This window comes from Argiope bruennichi, chromosome 4 (genome assembly GCF_947563725.1).
Source record: "Argiope bruennichi chromosome 4, qqArgBrue1.1, whole genome shotgun sequence".
NCBI lineage: Eukaryota > Metazoa > Arthropoda > Arachnida > Araneae > Araneidae > Argiope > Argiope bruennichi.
The window spans coordinates 90966672-90986079 of record NC_079154.1 but is presented as its reverse complement, the minus strand read 5'-3'; the positions used below and the strand labels follow the sequence as shown (position 1 = coordinate 90986079).

At 24.4% G+C, this 19408-nt stretch overlaps 2 protein-coding genes across 2 annotated transcripts; one reads left to right on the top strand and one right to left on the bottom strand.

Annotated features, from left to right (window-relative positions):
• The first annotated feature begins 326 nt into the window (after window positions 1-326).
• On the top strand, window positions 327-4088 carry LOC129965950 (RWD domain-containing protein 4-like). Its single transcript, XM_056080257.1, has 7 exons — window positions 327-445; window positions 988-1078; window positions 1223-1303; window positions 1633-1742; window positions 2642-2687; window positions 3053-3202; window positions 3831-4088. The coding sequence occupies exons 2-7, from the start codon at window positions 1055-1057 to the stop codon at window positions 3993-3995; spliced, it is 576 nt and encodes a 191-aa protein (XP_055936232.1). The 5' UTR covers window positions 327-445; window positions 988-1054; the 3' UTR covers window positions 3996-4088.
• Window positions 4089-4950: 862 nt separating this feature from the next.
• Window positions 4951-19395, bottom strand: LOC129965949 (P2X purinoceptor 4-like). Its single transcript, XM_056080256.1, has 11 exons — window positions 19094-19395; window positions 16723-16903; window positions 15644-15715; window positions 14092-14170; window positions 13316-13415; window positions 13056-13148; window positions 9963-10107; window positions 8962-9092; window positions 7942-8089; window positions 5782-5892; window positions 4951-5473 (listed from the first exon to the last, which is right to left on the bottom strand). Exons 1-11 carry the CDS (start codon window positions 19222-19224, stop codon window positions 5390-5392), a joined length of 1275 nt encoding a protein of 424 aa, XP_055936231.1. The 5' UTR covers window positions 19225-19395; the 3' UTR covers window positions 4951-5389.
• Between the last annotated feature and the right edge of the window lie 13 nt (window positions 19396-19408).

The window sequence follows — 19408 nt, the reverse complement described above, 5'->3', positions numbered from 1 at the left end:
TAGGCAGAAGGGAACAACAGTGAGGAGAGATTACTTTGGAAGAGATGTAATAAAATTTGAACAATTAATCGATATCCTTTATTTCATAACAACATACTAATCGGTAATAAAACAGGTATGTTGGACTATGATCCGATTATTAGATGAAAAGCAAACATTTCATCTATTTTTTATCATATTTTCTTAATTTCTATTTTTCAAAATTAAGGTGTTTATCGAAACATATTTTCTATTTTCCTTCTTCTCTTGCTTTATAGCTGATGATTTCGGCAAAGTAAAAGCCTCTTGTGTTATAGTTCTAGTGCGACAGCTCTTAACTGCTGATATTCAGCTGTAACTGTGATTGCTAAAATATATAATTACTGTTTATAAAAATTTTTACAAACGATTTATGGGTTACGGAATGATGTTATCAAATTATGATTTGTCAAATATAATTTGAAATGTATGTATATGATTACCCCTCCCTTTTTTTTTCTCAAAAAAAGACATGCTTTGAAAATAGAGAGGATCAATTTCTTAATAATATTGTTTCAGAGATTCCTGTCTTTAATTTAGCTTATTGCAATATGAAGTATTTTTAAAAAAGATTTTTGGACTTAAAATATATTTATAATAGTTCAAGAGTTATTTATTTATATTAGTTTCATTAACATACTTTGTTGATTTCAATTTATAAATTTTTAAAAAAATTCTAAATGTACGAACTTGAAGTTATAAAAACTTGTCAGAAAGTTAGCAGAGATAATTGTAGAATATGTATGTCTAAAATATTCATGTAAATGCGAATTATAATAAAAAAATGAATTAGTATATATTTTTTTTATTTACCAATATTTTCTTTAAAAATAATATAATAAGTTTTGGTTATTCAAGTTTATTTTTCAATCCATGTTTTTTAATAAACCTATATGTATAAGAATATGAAACATAATCTAAGGTAAATTTGTTATATTATTGCTTATATTTTCTTTTTCTTTTTTACAGAATATTATATCAATCTCATAATTATACTTTTAATTTGAAATTGATTCATTTCTGTATTTATTTGAAAATGAGCTGTTCAGAACTTCAAGATGTGAGTATTGATATTTATATATAATTTTTAGAAACATTCTTAATAAAGAAGTGTGGATCTTTTTTTGTAACTTACTGATTATTATTATATAGACAGTTTAGCCTGATTTATTGTTAAAATAAAAGATGTTTATTTTCTATTTAGGAAGAATTAGAAGTGCTTTTATCAATATATGATGGAGATAAATGCTTTCGGCAACTCTCTCCTAAGTGTTTTCAGTACAAAGTAACTTTTATTTAATTATTTCCTGCATTACATTTTCTTAAATATACAGTCTTTATTAAAACATCTTAATAAGAAATAATAGTAATTGCTGTTTTAATAAGAAATAATAGTTGAATTTAACTTTACAATTTGAATTGTACTTTATATAATATGAATATTATTATAAAATCTTTGGTTATTGAAACAATTTGATAATTAAAAGTCATTAATCTTGGAATGTCAAAACTGTACATTATAATTTTAATAATTTTTTTTATTTAACTATAGACATTATTTATAATATTGTATATATTTTTGTTTATAAAACTATTTTATACATATTGTTTTAGATTGGTGAAGATGCTGATCCAAAATCATTTCTTCTTGAAATATCTTGGGGCCCACAGTATCCAGAAGCACCTCCTTCTATTAATCTCGATTCTTTTTATAATAAAAAATTGTAAGTGTGAAAATATAAATTCTTTTTAAGACAGAATGTGTTTGAAAGGTAATTGAGATATTTTTCATTTTATGTAAAAGTATCTGTAATACATTTAAAATTTCCCATGTAATAAAGTGTCAGAAGAAAATTTACTTTTTAAATCTAGAGTATTTGAATAATACTATAGATCTAATATTTTTCAAATTTTTACTAATTAGTGAAATTTTTCTAAATAAATTTTATTATGGAACTGATTTCTCTTAATCACCAAGAATAAAACACTGAATTCCTTGCAATTAGATGGCATATTTGAAAAAATACGTAAGTTATATATATAACTTGTTGTTGAACTTAAAAAATTATTATTAAAACTAGTGGAAATAGCCAAAACTTCAACTTTAGAAATTCATAGAATCATTTTTTACATAATTAAGAAATAATCTAATATAATTATATTAGCTTATTTTGGTTTTTATACATGTAAATTTTTCACTTTGTTTTTATGACTGCTAGTTTAAAAGAAATGTTTCAGAAATATTTGTTTGTCCTTTTTTCATCATGTATTTTTGATAGGCAATTCATAGATCCCAAATTTATAACCTTATCATATTAAATAAAGGACATATTGGTGGCTGGTTTCGAAAAATAAATAATTTTAACTTAAGAACACATGTTAATTAACAAGTCTAACTTAAAATTTCAATTAAATATCCATCTATATATTGAGCCAGTTTTTGTTACAGAGTTTATGTAGAATGGAAGGTATAATATGGTTTATTTTTTTTCTCCAAAAAATAAGTTGGAATAACTAATAATTTTTTTTCTTTTCTTATAGCTAAAAAAAAAGTATCTCTAGTATAATACATATGAATTTTTGTAGTTATGAATTTTAAAAGACATTAATTTTTTATCTTCAGAATTCCAGAAGTGAAAAAGGCAATTATAAACAAATTATTAGAAGAGGTAAGCATTTCATAAACAAAGTTCTAATATGAATGTTGATTTCTTTCTATTCTGTTTGTTAAATGAAACTTGTTTTCTATGAAAAAGAAAATGAAGGTATTGCAATACATTAATGTTTAATGCAATTGATAAAGATCTAAGTATGTGAGAATATTTGAATAAAACAAAGTACAGTTGTAAAATTGTGATGTTTATATTATTATGTATTTAAAAATTTTAATTTATGCAAACAAGATTAAATCTGTAAAAAAACTTCTGTAGGTATAAGCTAATTATTTAATAAATTTTTAAAGTTAGTATTGACTACCAATTCAGCTAATATTAAATATTACTTTTCTTATTTCTTTTGTGTGTCTTTTTTAAAGGCAGACATGCAGATTGGTACTGCCATGACATACACTCTTTTTGAATGTGCTAAAGAAAATGCTGAAAAACTTACAAAATTACAACCAGAAAATTTCATATCCTCAGAAAGTACACTAGCAGCTGAAGATAAAACAGTCATGGAAGAAGCGGTAAAGTTTCTATATTTCTAATAATATACAAAACAAAATTCATCAGATATATACATTTTTTATGTAATGTCCTGAATTGTGTGTAAATTATTCTAATAATTCAGCTACTGTTGGCTAAAGAATTGAGAACCATCTTGAATATTTGAATTTTTCCATAAGGTAGCAAACTTTTATATATTTTTTTATTTTATGCAGAAAATTGCTATTATTAAGTTTTCATTATTTCAAAAGTTTTTGTTGTTGTTAATTTTATTTCATACACATATTCACAATAGCTGAAGAATGTGATATTTAGATATAGAAATAATTCCAAGCTTAATCAAAAACCTTTCTGGCACAAGAAATTCAAACAAAACATGACTTGTTTTTAATTTGTAGCAAATAAAATTAGATTTAAACTGTTTCACAAAAATGTAGTAAGTATACTTAACTTTCTTATTTTTATAATGTGATTTCAAATGTTATTAATTAATCTTTTCATTCAGACTTATGAGGCCTAATGTATTGTTTTACATTTCATTATTTTTGTAAGTATTATAATATACCTGTAAATATTTTTCAGCTGAATCATTCAAAGATTTTCTGATAAGATAAAGATTGTGATTAAATAAATTGTTTCATTTTGCAGGTATCTACGAAGAAGGAGAAGAAGCCCCAGCTAACAAAACAGCAAAAGAGAAAGCTAGCTGAGAAACTTGATGCAAGGGGTGAACGTCCAAGAGGTTGGGATTGGGTGGATGTAGTGAAGCATCTTAGTCAAATTGGTTCAAAACAAACGGATTCAACTTCTTAACATATTACTGTGATAGTGCCAATATGTGTATATTTTTTTCTTGAAGATATATTTTTAAAATGATATACAAAATTAAATATGTTGTTCTAGGAATGTAATTTTATTTTTATCTGAAACAAAAATTCATGGTTTGTTCATTGTTATTTTTGTTTCCTAAAGAAAAATTTCACACAAATTGTTGCAAGTGTTGAAAATAGCAATAACATTGGTAAGAAAAATCTTTAATATGAAGTAAATTGAAAATAAAGATACACAAAGGGATTTCAACAAAAAAAGTAAACATACACACATGTAAATTTGATGTGAAAAGGAAACATTCATGTAAAGAACTACCAAGTCCTACAAAGCTTTACTTAAAAATTTCTTTTTACGGTTTAGGAAAGATAGCAGAAAGGAAGATAACACAACATTAGTTTTGTATTGCATTTATAATAGAGTGACCACATTAAGGCAAAGGATTTTTATATATTTGGTTGCCTTAACATAGGAATGCAGTATTTTGTAATTGTTTTTTACTTATGTCAGACTATTCTCTACCCTTAAGTTATAGATATTTTAGAAGCTCTGTTTTTATTGGAAATATAATGAATTAGTCTTATTCAGTAATTTTTTATAATAATGAAATAAAAAAAATCTATGTACTTAAGACTTAAACACTAATATGCACTCTTTTCAGAAATGTTTAAATTATGTATAAACATAAAACAAAATTTCATAATTATACATGACTGTTTAATTTGTATAGGAACTCAAATAAGAATTTCAAACTTATTCTAACTGTACAGTATTGATTGTTATAATTTTCAATCCAAGTATTGCACAAATATTTCATTTCTAATTAATAATGCATTAAAATACCGTTTTCCTCAAAAATCTGCAAAATATATGTAAAACATAATAAGATTGTAATTATAAACTACCAAATAATTTCAGAATATTTCACAGAAAGACAGCATTAGCATATTTCAGGATTTTATTCAATCGGTATCTTATACAGCTTGGTCCCACATTTAGCTAAATGCATGAATTAGACAGAGCCTGATATAATGCCATCACATATTCTTTCAGATACTTGTAAGAAAACATAAGTCATTTTGACTAGATATGATTCTCAAAATCATTTCAAATTAAAAAGATTTCAAACAATTTTTCTAATTAATAGGGTATATCACAGGTTTAAAAAAAATATAGTATATACAGTAAAAAGTGGTCAACAAAACTACTTATAAATTACTAAATTATTTCTATTTAAAATAATACACAATATGTTAGAATTGGTTTATATTATCACAGATCTATCTTCTATTTAAAAGTATCACAGATAATTGAGTTATTTTATGGAATATTTCAGATTTCTGTATACTGGCAAAAAGATCTTCAAATGATCATCATCATTAATCTTCAAGTCTTTCGTACCCATCTCCCATATCTCTTTTTATTGGAAGTATTGATTCATGATTAGCTCTGGATTCTTCAGGCTAAAAGTGAAATGCAAAATTAAGTAATTTTAATTGAAAGTTTAAAACTTTTTTTTATGTTTGATTAGCAGAAATAATTTTTGAAAAACTATTACTAACTTTTACACCATAATAATGTTTAAGTATGTTAGAACACTTACAATAAATAAATGAATATTCTCATGTAATTAATCATTTTGTTTCAACAGTTTATTTTAATGCCATTAATTATATTTAATATATAAATGTAATAATTTTTATAGTTGTTAATACCAACAACAAAATGTTAAAAATGAAATTCATTTCCAGTTAAAAAAAAAATAACTTACCACTATTATCAATGGTTCATCTTCAGGATCTACTTCTTCATACTTCTTTGATTTATAATAGTTATGCTTTTTTACTAAATAAAGAACCACTATATCACAAATTACAACCTCCTAGAAGAAAAAAAAAAAGTTTTATTAGCATAATGAATTTAATAAGAATTAGAGTGATTAACATATCAATTTCCAACATTAGTTGTTTTTTTTTTCCTTTCTTCAGTTTTAATTATTGTTTCTTTTCTACATTCCTTTTATAAAATTTTATTTAATAGTTAACTGAGCATTTATATAATGATATAAAGTAGAGGGAAATGTGAATTCTACTAAGTAGTCTTTAATAAAACAACTAAGAAGACTTCATAATATGCATGCTGAAAATGTGAGCACAAGTATTTGTTGCTTGAGAAAAAATAATGAAACTTTTTATACTTGAATATATTTTCATAATGTATTCAAGTGCTTTCAGACTGATGAAACTGAAAAGAAATTTTGCCTTCTATAACTAGTTAATATGAGCATTTACATATGATAAGCCACTGATAAAACTGCAATGCAAAATTTGCTTTAAAACTTGCTATTAATGACTATTAGAAGTTATTTTTGGTTAAGTGGTTTCCCAAGTCAAATAAATATGTTTCAGATAAAATTTGCTAACAAACTATCAGCATTTATAAGCCAAATTATGAAAGCTTTTATAAATTTACATCAATTATATTATAGATTATGATTTTTATTTATTGATTATGACAGTAAATTCAGAAAAATGAATGAGATTGATAAGAAACCTGGTTAAAATGATTGGACCTCTTGGTTATGATGCATTGCTCTCAGGCAAATGAATATCTACATCTGCCATAAGCATGTACAAGTATTTTATGTACCATATCAAAAAATACATGAAAATAGAATACATCATTTTGGTAAAGAAGATTAAATGTCAAAAGCTGCACAAGGTCAAACTCGCATGAGATTTGGTCAATAATTTCATTCTTGTAATGATGATTTGTAGAATAATAACAACCACACTATCTACAAAAATATGTATTGTATATATTAGAAAGATGAAATGTTCCATAATATTAAATGATTGTAAATATTTCTTAAAAATGAAAAACTACTCATTGACAGAAGTAGTTTCAACTATTCTACATGCAGAATAATCTTAATGTAATTCATTCAACAGTTGGTCTAAATTTCAAGTTCAAGATGATATTGGCTATCTAAATAGGACAAACCTAGTAAACAACTAATCGGAAATCGATACTATCCAATTTTACAAATCTGTAATTCAATCATGCAACAAATGTTTGAGATTCCTTAGGCAAACAAAAACTGAGGGTCATCTGAACCCAAATTCTGTAGAAATTAAACAGAGTACCAAACCCAAGGAAGAAATTCCTTGTAGTAACATACCACAGTTAAAAATAAGATGGCTGGCAACTACCTGTCTTGTACAATCTTAAGCAATTAATTAACACATCACAATTTTACTACTATTATTGGAATCCCTCCTCCATTTTTGTTATGGGGCCGCAGTGGCCTTGTGGTAAAGTCTCAGCTTGCGAGTCGTAGCGTTTCAAGTTTGAGATCCAATTCTACCGAAGAACCGTCGTGTAAGGGGGTCTGTTGCATGTTAAATCCGTCAGGGCCAAAAATTCTCCTGCTGGTGTGGTGAGGAGGGGGGGGGGGTGCCAGCTCAGCTGTTGCCTTCTTCATCTGACCAAGATTCAAAATAGCCCTAGCGTTGCTTTACAATGGAGCGTTAATTAAATTAAACTAAACTAAAAATCCATTTTTGTTATTTTATAATTTGATGAATAAAAATGTTGTATATTTCATTCAAATGTGACAAAATTTACTGATGGATGCAAATTCTTGCTTATTTTTAATATTACAATTGATATTTTCTTTAATCCAAAATAATGTTCAGACTCTTAATTTTTGTTAAATGAATATTTAGCATTATAAACATTTAAAAATATGATGTAAAAATGTCATATATTAATGTTGCTAAGATTCATAACTGAGGAAGAAAAAATCCTCTGATTACAGCTATACAATCTTAGAAAATGTTTAAGGGAGAACTTAATAACTAACTAAATAAAACATAATATTTATTTTTAGTATTAAATTTACGACAATGTTCAAATGATCACAACTTACCAATGCAAGTAATCCCAATCCAGCTCCCACATTTTGCAAAAGAGGAACAATTCTAAACTTTCCAGCATGACCAACCACATTTATTGTTAATCTTATACCAAACATTTTGTACAAAGTACGTACATTATCAGCATAATAATTGGCATACCTGATAAATAAATATGAATGAATTATAAAATGAACTATCACACTAGAACTAAGTTTTCAGACAAAGAAACAAAGCAACTCTTACATTTGTTAATATAAAATGTCATTAAAAATTTTATTTTATTCACTTACATATAAATTACTGGGACTGTTTAGCGTCATAGTATAGTGAAGTGAAGTAAGTGAGCAATTTAGACATCTTCCCAATGACCATATGAATGCAAAATTTGGTACAAATTTACAATTTTGGTGTAAATCTACCAAATTTCATTTACATATCATATCTAGTTGATTTAGAATAATTGTATTCATTTATAAATATACAACAAATTAGTAGAAACCCACAATGTGCAAAATTTAGACAAGTTTGATAATATACCAAAAGCTTTGGCATAAGGATCATTATATTGTATTTCGAATGATCAAAAATACAAAATTGTATATTTATTGACATAGTAACTTTGGACATGCAGAAAGTTAATATGCTAATAAATTTGATATTTATTTACAACTCCAGTTATAAAATGACACCATGCCAGATTTCATCTAATTGAAATATTGTGTTTACATGCAAACAGATGTATTAATATAAATTAATTTCATCCAAATTTGATTTAGGCACAGGCAGCAATTTTGGTGTAAAGATTGCATTCAAAATTTATCCACCCAGCTGTTCTGTTTCTTTTTTTTTTTTACTTGTTGTTTTGATTATATATTTCATTTTGTTTATTTGTTTTTTACTCAAAAAAAAAAAATAAATAAAACTTGTAAATTTAACTAAATTTTGAGGTTTTTTTTAAAGATTATAATACCTTTTTGTATATACAAAGAATAAAAATAGCAAAACATCTGTCAAATAAGTTTATTGCTTACCTAAAATTCCACCCAGGAGCTAAATTTGCATCAGGATCATCTAATCGATTAAATTCATATGTAGGAAAGCAATACTTTTTATCAAAATCAAGATTACAGTCCCATTTAATGACTACGGAAATAACCCCACCCTAAAAAAGAAAAACCATAGAGATATATTAAGTAGCTTCACTATGGTTCCTAGAGCTGAAAGATTCAAAAAATAAACATTTTCTTAAAATGAACTAATAAAATTAAATTACAGCAATACAGTAAACAAAAATTGACAAAATAACAATAAAAGCTTTGAAACATGCCTTATTGATGATTAATTTAAAATTGCTTTTAATATAATCTAATATTCTAATACCTTTGCGGTATAACACAATTTAAATAGCCCAGTATATAATCCACAATTTTGAAATTTCTGAAAAGTTATCAAATATACTCTTATATTATTTGACACTAATTATTACAAAACTTGAAAAATTATTTCAAATAAAAATAGCTTTGATAAAATTATAATAAAATAATCACTGTAAATACAGTTATCTTTTCTTCAAACTTTGTTTTGTTCAAATTCTTCTGAACAAACTTACAGTAGGTTATTTTTAAAAAGAATTTTTTATCATTTATTTTCAAAACAAGATTTAAACATCAAGAAATAATTCTATCAAAATGAAACAGAGATCAAAGAATCATTATATAACATTAATGATTATCTTCTGCAGGAATAGCTTGCAAATTAAAATTAAAAAATTTAATTTCATGAAATTTTCTAAAATTACTGTGGAATGAACTGGGAAATATCCCACATGTTATTAATAGTACAATAAAGGATAGCTGCTAAAGAAATATATACTTATCCAGTATAGTACAAGTTATGTTGAGAAATATCTCTGAATTCATGATTAATAATAAGACATCAATAAAAGTAAATTGATTTAAATTTATGTTATACTACATTAACATTTGTTTTTATAATGCTTTAATAAATTTACTTTAGTAAATTATATCTTTACTTGTGAAGCAACATCATTATAATTTTTCTGCCCACTCCATCGTACAATATCTCCAAGTTTAAAGATAGGACAGTCAGTAGAATTTTGTGGATCATAAAGGCAACTTTTCAAATAATCCGTGTCTGATGTATCCTTTATGTTGCGCCTTAAAAAACAGAAAGGAAATATTTATGAGACTAACAATTTATATTTTGAATTTGATGTGACTTAAAGGAATAACTGAAAAATATTACATTTGGCCTTTATAAAAATTTAAATATTATCTTATCAAAGAATGGCAACTGAAATCAACATATCATAATTTAAGAAGTTCAGTAAAAACAAAGTTAGCACATAATAAAAAGAACATCAAGACGAAGAAATATTTTTTTTTGATGTCTACATTATCTTAAAGACACAATTTTTGGCTATTTTAGAATCCAAGAAATTAATGTGTGATCAATTTAGAATGAAATGAATTTCAAGAATTTAATAATGAAAAAGTAAATTTACTTTATATTATGGAATAGGCCCTTGTATGTTATTACAATAAATTGATAAAACATCAAATTTGATTTTACTGTCTCGCACATTCACAAAAAAGAATTTCATCAACATAGTTGTGATAGCACACAAGTACTTAATCTGGCAATATCAAGTAGTTCAGATTTTAATTTACAACAGATTGGCTAAAAAAAAAAATAATAATAATTACTGAGCACGAAAAATTAAAAAATGATAACTCTTCACTTAGGAATAATATCTTCATTTAGGAAAAAAGGATTCTATTTTAAATTTTATGATTCAAAATATGTATTTCTTTCACAATTGTACAGAAAACTCCAACTGCTTAACATCAAAGTCTAAATACAAATATTTTTTTTTACTTAGGTAAAAAAAAAAATCCTTCAAATAATAAATTCCTTAATAAAAAATTTCCTTCAAAAATTAATAAAAATTTTAAATTTAAGCATTGTTTTAAATCTAATAAGTTTATAAATATCTTTTTTAATATGTATTAATAGCTAAAAATAATTCAAATTATTAGCTAAATAATTAAATTAATTAGCTAAAATACACTAACACAGCAGCTTTAAAACTAAAATAAAATTCTTAAAAAATCAAATTGAAATGCTATTATTCAATAAACTGTTATTGTGGTGGTGCTTCAATTTACAGTTCTTCATGGTGCAATGCATAATTCCACCCTTTTTTTTTAATTATTTTTAAACAGCGTAATAATTGGTAAACAAATTATCATATTTTTGGCTTGATGAAAGTTAATTTTACTACCTTTTCAATTATTTCTCAATTTTAATTAGTTTTAATAAATAATTTAACTTTAAAATAATTTGTTCCATTACTTTTATTAGGCCTTTACGCTTGTTCACGAAAAAATGCTTTTGAATATTAAAAAGATATATCAAATGTTACAGGGATAAAGATAGTATTATATATACTAATAAAAACAAAATATTTTCTTTTGGTTAATTTTAAATAAAAAGATAAATTTGATCTATAAAATCATATGAAGATGCAAAGTTACAGAAAAATGTTCAGATATACCAGGATCTCTAAAATTTAAATATATTTCAAAAATATCAAGGTCAAATATTTTGTTATTTAAGTACTTTTTAGAATATGCTTTGAATTGCAAAAAAAAAAAAAAAAAAATGTTTAATTTATGCTATTACCAATAAAATAATAACTGATAAATAAATCTGTTGATAAATAAGTTATGAATTTTTTAAAACATGAATGCACTTATTGATGCCTTTTTGAAATCTATATTCATTCAAATTCTAACCTTTTATTCTGAGTGGATGATACAATATGTGTCACAAGAACAGCCATATTAGATATTTTTAATGAAACCGTATTTCTTGAAGCTATCCATATTTTATTTTACATCAGAACTTCTTTTTCATACCTTAAAATAGAATCAAAGAGTAAGAAAGAGATTTAGAAATTTTGAATGTCTCTTTTCAGAATTTTCAACATGTGTATAAAAGACTCGCAGAAAATAGCATTTCAGAGAACCAATAATAATTTTTGAAATTAATTTTTTATTTATCCTTAATTATTTCTGTATTTTCCATTATTATTAATTTTTAATTCACTTATTTTCAAATTTAATCTTGCTAAAAATACTACAAACAGTTGTAGTACTTTTCTTAGTAAAAAAGTTTTTTTTTTTTTTTTTTTTTTTTAAAGCAATCTAAATGTTAATTTACCAATGACAGGGAACAGAGAGAAATACACAGTTTGTTGAATATGAAAATTTTTCAAGTAACAAAGCTTTTCCCAACATTCTAGTTTAAAATAGAACCCCCCCCCCTCCTTCACTGCTTTGTCTGAAATGCAGGAAAAATAACCACTTTAAATTATTCCTAAGAGATTTGAATTTTATATGCAAAACAAAATAAATGAGTCATAACATTAATACACTAAAAAAATTGAGGATGCTGCAACTTTGCAGTGCTTCTATAGACAAATCACACTGCTAATAGTTAATATTACCAATGAAAATTAAAATTTCAATAAATTATCCTTTAAAACAATGATGCTTAAAAAGATGAATGATGTAGAAAAATGAATAATTTATAGTGAAAATTACACTTTTTTCTCAATTCTAAGTTGTAATCTGTTTCCTTTCAGGATTCTAAAAAATTATTACAATTAATATGCATTTTCATGTTCTGATCAATGAAATTATTGCAATGTTTCACATGAAGAGCTAAAAAATCTTTCCTGCACCTTCCATCTATTAATTAAGCATACAAATCAAATATCACACATGACAAAAATGGCAAAAACTAGTGCATTTTTAATTCCTAAAAACAAACAAACAAACAAAAAACCTCATACTCATTGAAACTAACAGCAATGAAAATCAAAATTATATCTCAGTATTTTACAAAACAATCTAGGTAACACTACTTGAAAAATTTCAATTTAATATTTACTGAGCATTATTTTTTTTTTATTCAAGAAACTTATTAGAAATAATTTGATCAATGATTCATCAATAGAATTTTAGATTATGTCTGAGGTTTAGATTAAATATAAAATCCAAATATGTTTTTAAATTTCCAATAAAAATTAATATATTACCTTTTGGCATTAGCAAATTTAGGAAAATCTACAAAATTCTTTATTAAAACAGTAAAATCTTCACTGGCCTTCAAGAGAGCTGTTGCATCTTTCCTAAAAAAAGTTTTTAAAAAATCAATCAATTTAAAATAAAAAAATAAAATGTTCAAAGGATTAATTTTACTGGGGGTGGGGAAGCGTATCTGCAATTTAGGGGTTTCAAATCTTTTCTCTGGGAAAAATAGCAACATTTTTTTATTAAGTAAGAAGTGAAAACTTACAAAGGCGGTATATCATTTTCAATTGGGCACCATGCATTTATTTCACAAGTTGATATTGAATTATCCCTATCATTTTCAATGCATTTTCCTGTCATAATACCTTGAAGGAAATATTAATATATATGTATCACTATAATGTACAAAAATATAAAGCAATGATTAAATTTACATTTGATTGAAAAAGGTTTTTGTTTAAAATAATATTTATGTATATATGAAACTTTAAGACTGATATCAGAGAAATTAACGACAAAATTTAAGGAGAAAAAGTTAGTCAAAAGTAACAATTATTAAAATCTCTTAAATTAGATGTTATTTATATATTTCATATACTAAACCAGAAATATAAATAATAGAAATAAGAAAAGAAAAAGAATATTACAACAAAATAGAGACAGCAAAGCAAATACCTAAATATGTACTATTTAGTTTATTTCAGTCATAAAAAAATATCTGGAAAAAAACAAACATACATTTTAATCACACACATATACGTACGATTTTTGATATTCTATAAAAAGCTACTGCACCACAAAAATAAAATAAATTCCCTTAATTTTAAAACAAATATTGCAACAATATAACATTAATCATTGCTATTTTAATTCAAATTCCACTTCCATGATGGTTATTGGCAACTAAAAAGACTACAGTTATATGCATTACAATAAATGCATTTTTTATTTATTAAAACTGTCACTACAATATGCAGTATAAGTTTAAAATAAGCAATATAAGAAATGCAATATATAAAAAGTTCTATAAGACAAAATTACCATTTCCTCCCGGCAAGACTTCCCCAGCAATACAAATATTATGTGTTTTATTGCAAAGAGCTTCAGAAATTGATGGATCCTAAAAATAATTAGAGCAGTTAAAATTTTCAAGGATTTAATAATCATGGTTTTTATTAGCTTTATTTTCATTACCATATCTAATATAACATAACACAATGTTTTCTTTCTGCAATACAACATTTTTAGTGATTAAATTTTGAGTGTCAGAGAACCTGACTGTCTGTCATAGTATTACAACTTCACATGATATAACCATACAAAGGTTAAAATTTTTGATAAATATGTTCTTAAACTTTTATTGAATACTAAATTTTATCAAAATTGGTTTTAAACATCTTGAATAGCATTTCACAACAGTTTTTGTTTTTATATTGAATTTTTTTCTACACAAAATATCTTGTATGAGAGATGCAGATGTGACTGAAGTCTATTTAGAATAATAAATAACAATAAATTAAACAACCAAGATATAGTTTAAATAATAGTAAGTTGAAAATACTTCAAATTCTTCAAGAATTAATTTATTAAATATAATTATTACACATTTATTCTGATAGTTATAATTAGAGATCACAACATAAGATTCACAACTAAAATTAATAACAATGGCATTTCAAGATAATAGATAATTGTAGTATAGATCATTCTGTCAATGAGAAGAATGGATTTCATCCTGATCAAAGTGAGAATAATTTTTATTAAAATTATGTAGAATTAAAAGTCTTCCATTAAAGAGATTATTTTCTAAATTTGTAAAGAATGAAGACTGTGTGTATTTTATATGAACATGGCACAAGAAGTAAGCGTTGCTTCTGTAATAAATCAAAACAGCATGGTTAATATTTCACACTACAGTTTTACTTGCTGATATTATTTATTGCTTATATGATTTTTGAGTTGAATTGAGATATTTAGTACAGTGAAAAAAAAATTCTCCCATCAATAATAAAACAAAGAAAATGAAAATAAAATAAAGGAGAAATTGTGACAGAGACATGACAATTTTAAAGTTTTTATAGTTAAGTTAATTTTTCCATTTTCAATATAAACTGTATATTGCAATACAAATAAGAGAAAATATACTATTAAGACATTTAAGCATGTAGATATTTTTTAAACTAGAAAAGAACAGGTTTTTTTCTGTGACAGAGAAAACCAGAAGTTAATATAAAAATATTTTAACAAGAAATTATAACAGCTTATAATTGTAAATTTGTGTTTTTTAGAAAAGAATAAGCTTATTTTCAAAACAAAATTATAAAAATAAGATTTATTTAATTCTTTGAATCCATTAGGAGGAATAGAAGTTTGGATAATAATAATTGATATTTTGTTTCAAAGCAAGTAGTAAAAAGAAATTAACAGTAGAATTACATTTACAAATACGCTGTTTTCCTTGTTTTCAAGAGGTTTGATAAGTTTTAGAAAAAATTAAAATGTAACAAGCATTAAATTAATTGAAAATTTAGAATTAGTCTCTAAGTCAAGCTTTGTGCGAAATTGATAAAATAATTCTTTCCATGATACTTACTTCAGGACATGTTCCCATGGTTTGATTAGCAGTAATGATTACATTAGTAGCTATAAATGTAGCTCCATTTTCCTAAAACAGATGCAATTCCATATAAAAGCAACCATCCAACACCCCCCCCCCATTTTTTGAGGGGGGGGGCATCATAAATACATAACTGCCACAGAATACAATAATGTAAGATAACAAATAATCAATAACTTCAAGTTTAAATTGAAGGAAAAAAATTAAAAGAAAAGATCAGTTCAATCTGAAGACTTTAACGAGAATCGCCTTCAATCAGGACTCAAACCAAAGTTTTTTTCATATGAGCATCTGACCCTTGTGATCCTAAAATGCCATTTGCTTTTTACTTAGAAAATATTTTCTTAATAATTTAGTTTCATAAAAAATTTCTTTTAACTTCATGATTTTAATTTTAGCAAATAAATTTTCCATTGCTTAGTTAAAAATTATACATAAAATATGATTAAAGTATGACTGAATAATTTTTTTCGAATATTATGAATTTATTTTTAAAATGACATCAAATTTATTTTTCAATAAATTCATATATATTGCAGTTTAATTTTTATAATTTTTTTTTACTTTTATAGACTTTTAGTGATTAGATTTCAATTTCGTTATTTGTCACATCACTAGTACACAATTCAAAATTTTAATTTAAAAAGTTTGTAGTCAGTTTCAACTTTTTAAAAAGTATATTTGTATTTTATTTTTATATTTTAAATGCTTTCAAAACATTAAAACAAATTATCAATCATTATTTCTTTTCTTTGGAAAGAATACTTGCTGTTTTAATTCAAGATATTTAGAGCTGCCAGATATTTAAAATATTTTTATAAATGAATTTTTGTAAAGCAGGGGAAAAAAAGACAAGTAAATTTGAAAAATGTATACTCTAAAGTATTATATAGAATGAAAAAAAGATAATTTAATTTTTATTTTCATAATTGATATATCAAAACACTCAATGCAACTTTAATTATAGTCATGTAGTTAATAATAATGTTTTAGGAATTTAATTTTAAAAAATCAGTTTATTGGAAAGATAAAATGTAGCTGTTAGAATTACTTACAGATGGTGGCACAACAAAGTCAGCAACATCCCAAACTCTACGATACCAATCAGGATGCAAAATTTTAGGGTTAAAAGCATCATTAGAAAAGTTTGTAAAAGCAATACCCTTTACTTTTGTGGTAACTGAGCTTTCAACATCACTGAATTCTTGATAACCTTTTTGATAAACAATAGCATACCTATAAGAATTAAAATGAGTAAATATGTAACCAAACATTCAAGAACTTTTTAAAATAGAAAAAATTCTATTGATGTATATTTTTTAGCAAAAAGCCATGATAAAGAAAATTAAAATGTCAATAAATATTTTTTATAAATTCAGAACTAAAAAAATAAACTAATTTTCTAAATTTAAGTTAGTGAAACAGTTATTTTATAACCTTATAAGTGTGGAACTGCAAATTTAAAAAATATTATTTATACAAATTTTTTTTTTCATCCTATCCAAAAGTAACAACATAAAACAATATTATATATCTTTAATATTTCAATGTCTGGAAGAGATTATAATATTCTATATGACAAACATAAATAAACTATACATCATTTTACCGATTAGTGACAATGAAGGAGTGAAGATCTTTATTGAAGCTAAACCAAATGATTATTTACATATGAGCAAATAAAAATTTGCAAAATTTTAGAAACTAGACCCATTATTACTCTTGTCTTAGCTAGATTTCATTATCTCTTCATGTGAAGTAATGAAACAAATTATAATACTAGCTGAAATTTATGGTCCTAGGTTTACTTAACAAATTTTTAACTATGCCAAGTTCTATTTTGCATAAGATGCCAAGGTAACTGTTTTATATATAATGCATTTCATTTGTTGCCCAGTTTATTACAGGTGACTTCAGTTAGTGATACTTTTAAATTTTTTAGTAATTTGTCACAGGGGCTGCAGATGTCAACATGTACCCAAATTATAGCAATTTCATCAAACAAAAGAAGAGAAAAATAATGCATTTGATAACTGATTGCAAGATCTGAAAATCTTTAAATATTTGAAAAAAAAATATTCAAAATAAAATAATTTACAAATATTTAAAATGTCAGATTTAATTTTTATATATTTTAAATATTTTTAAAAAGAAATTTTAAAACTTCACAATATTCTTAGATTTTAATTTTATAAAATCTTTAATTTTATATTTAATAAAGTTTTGACATTGGAAAAAAATGCAGAAAGTTAATATTCTTAATTTATATAAATATTATAATAAATTTTTATTGTTCAGAATGAAGTTTTAATAAAATTCTATAAAAAAAATTCTAAATAGAGTAGTTAAAATAAAAAGAAGTGTTATTTCCTTGATCTTCTTGTAGATTTAAAAAATATGACCTATTTTTTATTTAATTTTGTTACACAATAATGCTAATCAAAAATATTATTTAGAATATAAACTCTTTCTTAGTGATTAATTTAACCTAAAATTTGAAACAATGTAAACATCACATATTAGGTTTCATTAAACCAATTTATTGCATTTTTGAGTAATTGTATTCACAAATTCATAGATAGTCTTCCCAAAGATGGAGCTATCCAAAATTCAACACTGGTTTATAAACTTGGTCTCAAATTTCTTTCACTTTCTGTTTTTGAAACATACTCTCATATATATTGTCTATATATGTGTGAGCATAAACAGAAAGTGAAAGAAATTTGATGAGATGAAGTTTATAAATACTTTTGCAAAACATATATTTTTTTTCCACACAAAAAGATTTAAAATATTGAAACTAAATTTTTGGCATGAAAACATTTTTTTTTTTTTTTATATTTTATAAAATAGTAAAAGCACTATAAAACTGAAAAAAAAAAAAAAATTAAAAGAAAACACTACTACTTATTTGTGGTACATATATTATCACTTAAATGATATAAGAATGACTTGATAATAATCTCACCTATTACATATGGAAATACCATTGTAGGAAATTAACATCAAATTATATAGAAATATTATAAGAGTTGCATAAATACCCACAACAACAATTCTTCATTAAGGATGTGGATTGGTCTATTCTCTACTAAGGTCAAGTACTTTGCGATTTTGACTTAATAGATGCCTTTAGAAACAAAAACTAAAGCATTAAAAGATTTTCAGAAATAGCAATTCAAAAAGAGTGTAGCACTTTTTAATCATAGTATTGAATAAATTAACATAAAAATAGAAAATAGCCATTTATTATTATATATAATATCAATATGCAATGAAACATAATTAAAAAAGTATGAGATTATTCTTAAGGCACTTTTAATACAAGCATATGAGTGAGACAAGATTAGAACTTTTCCTTAATAAGCTTAACTAAAACTGCAAAACTCACACATAAATGAAAATCTGATCTAGATTCTTACATACCCTATTATGTAGGCAATAATAATCAACTGTATAAGACGACTGATAACCCCAACCAATATGCTCTTAATTTGGACAATTTTTGGAGTTTCATAGGAAAATAAGGATTCCACAATGCTTGTGCAGTTCACCATTCTAAGTTAGAAATTTAATAATATTATTTTAAGACGGTTAACAACACCGCTATTTGGATAAAAAGAGGGAGTGGAAGAACGTAACCTATTTTAAATGGTTCGAACAATTGATAAAACATTTCATTTGTAATGATGTCACAAGCAAAAGTCACTTGACAGAAAGCGCAACTAATCAAAAACAAAG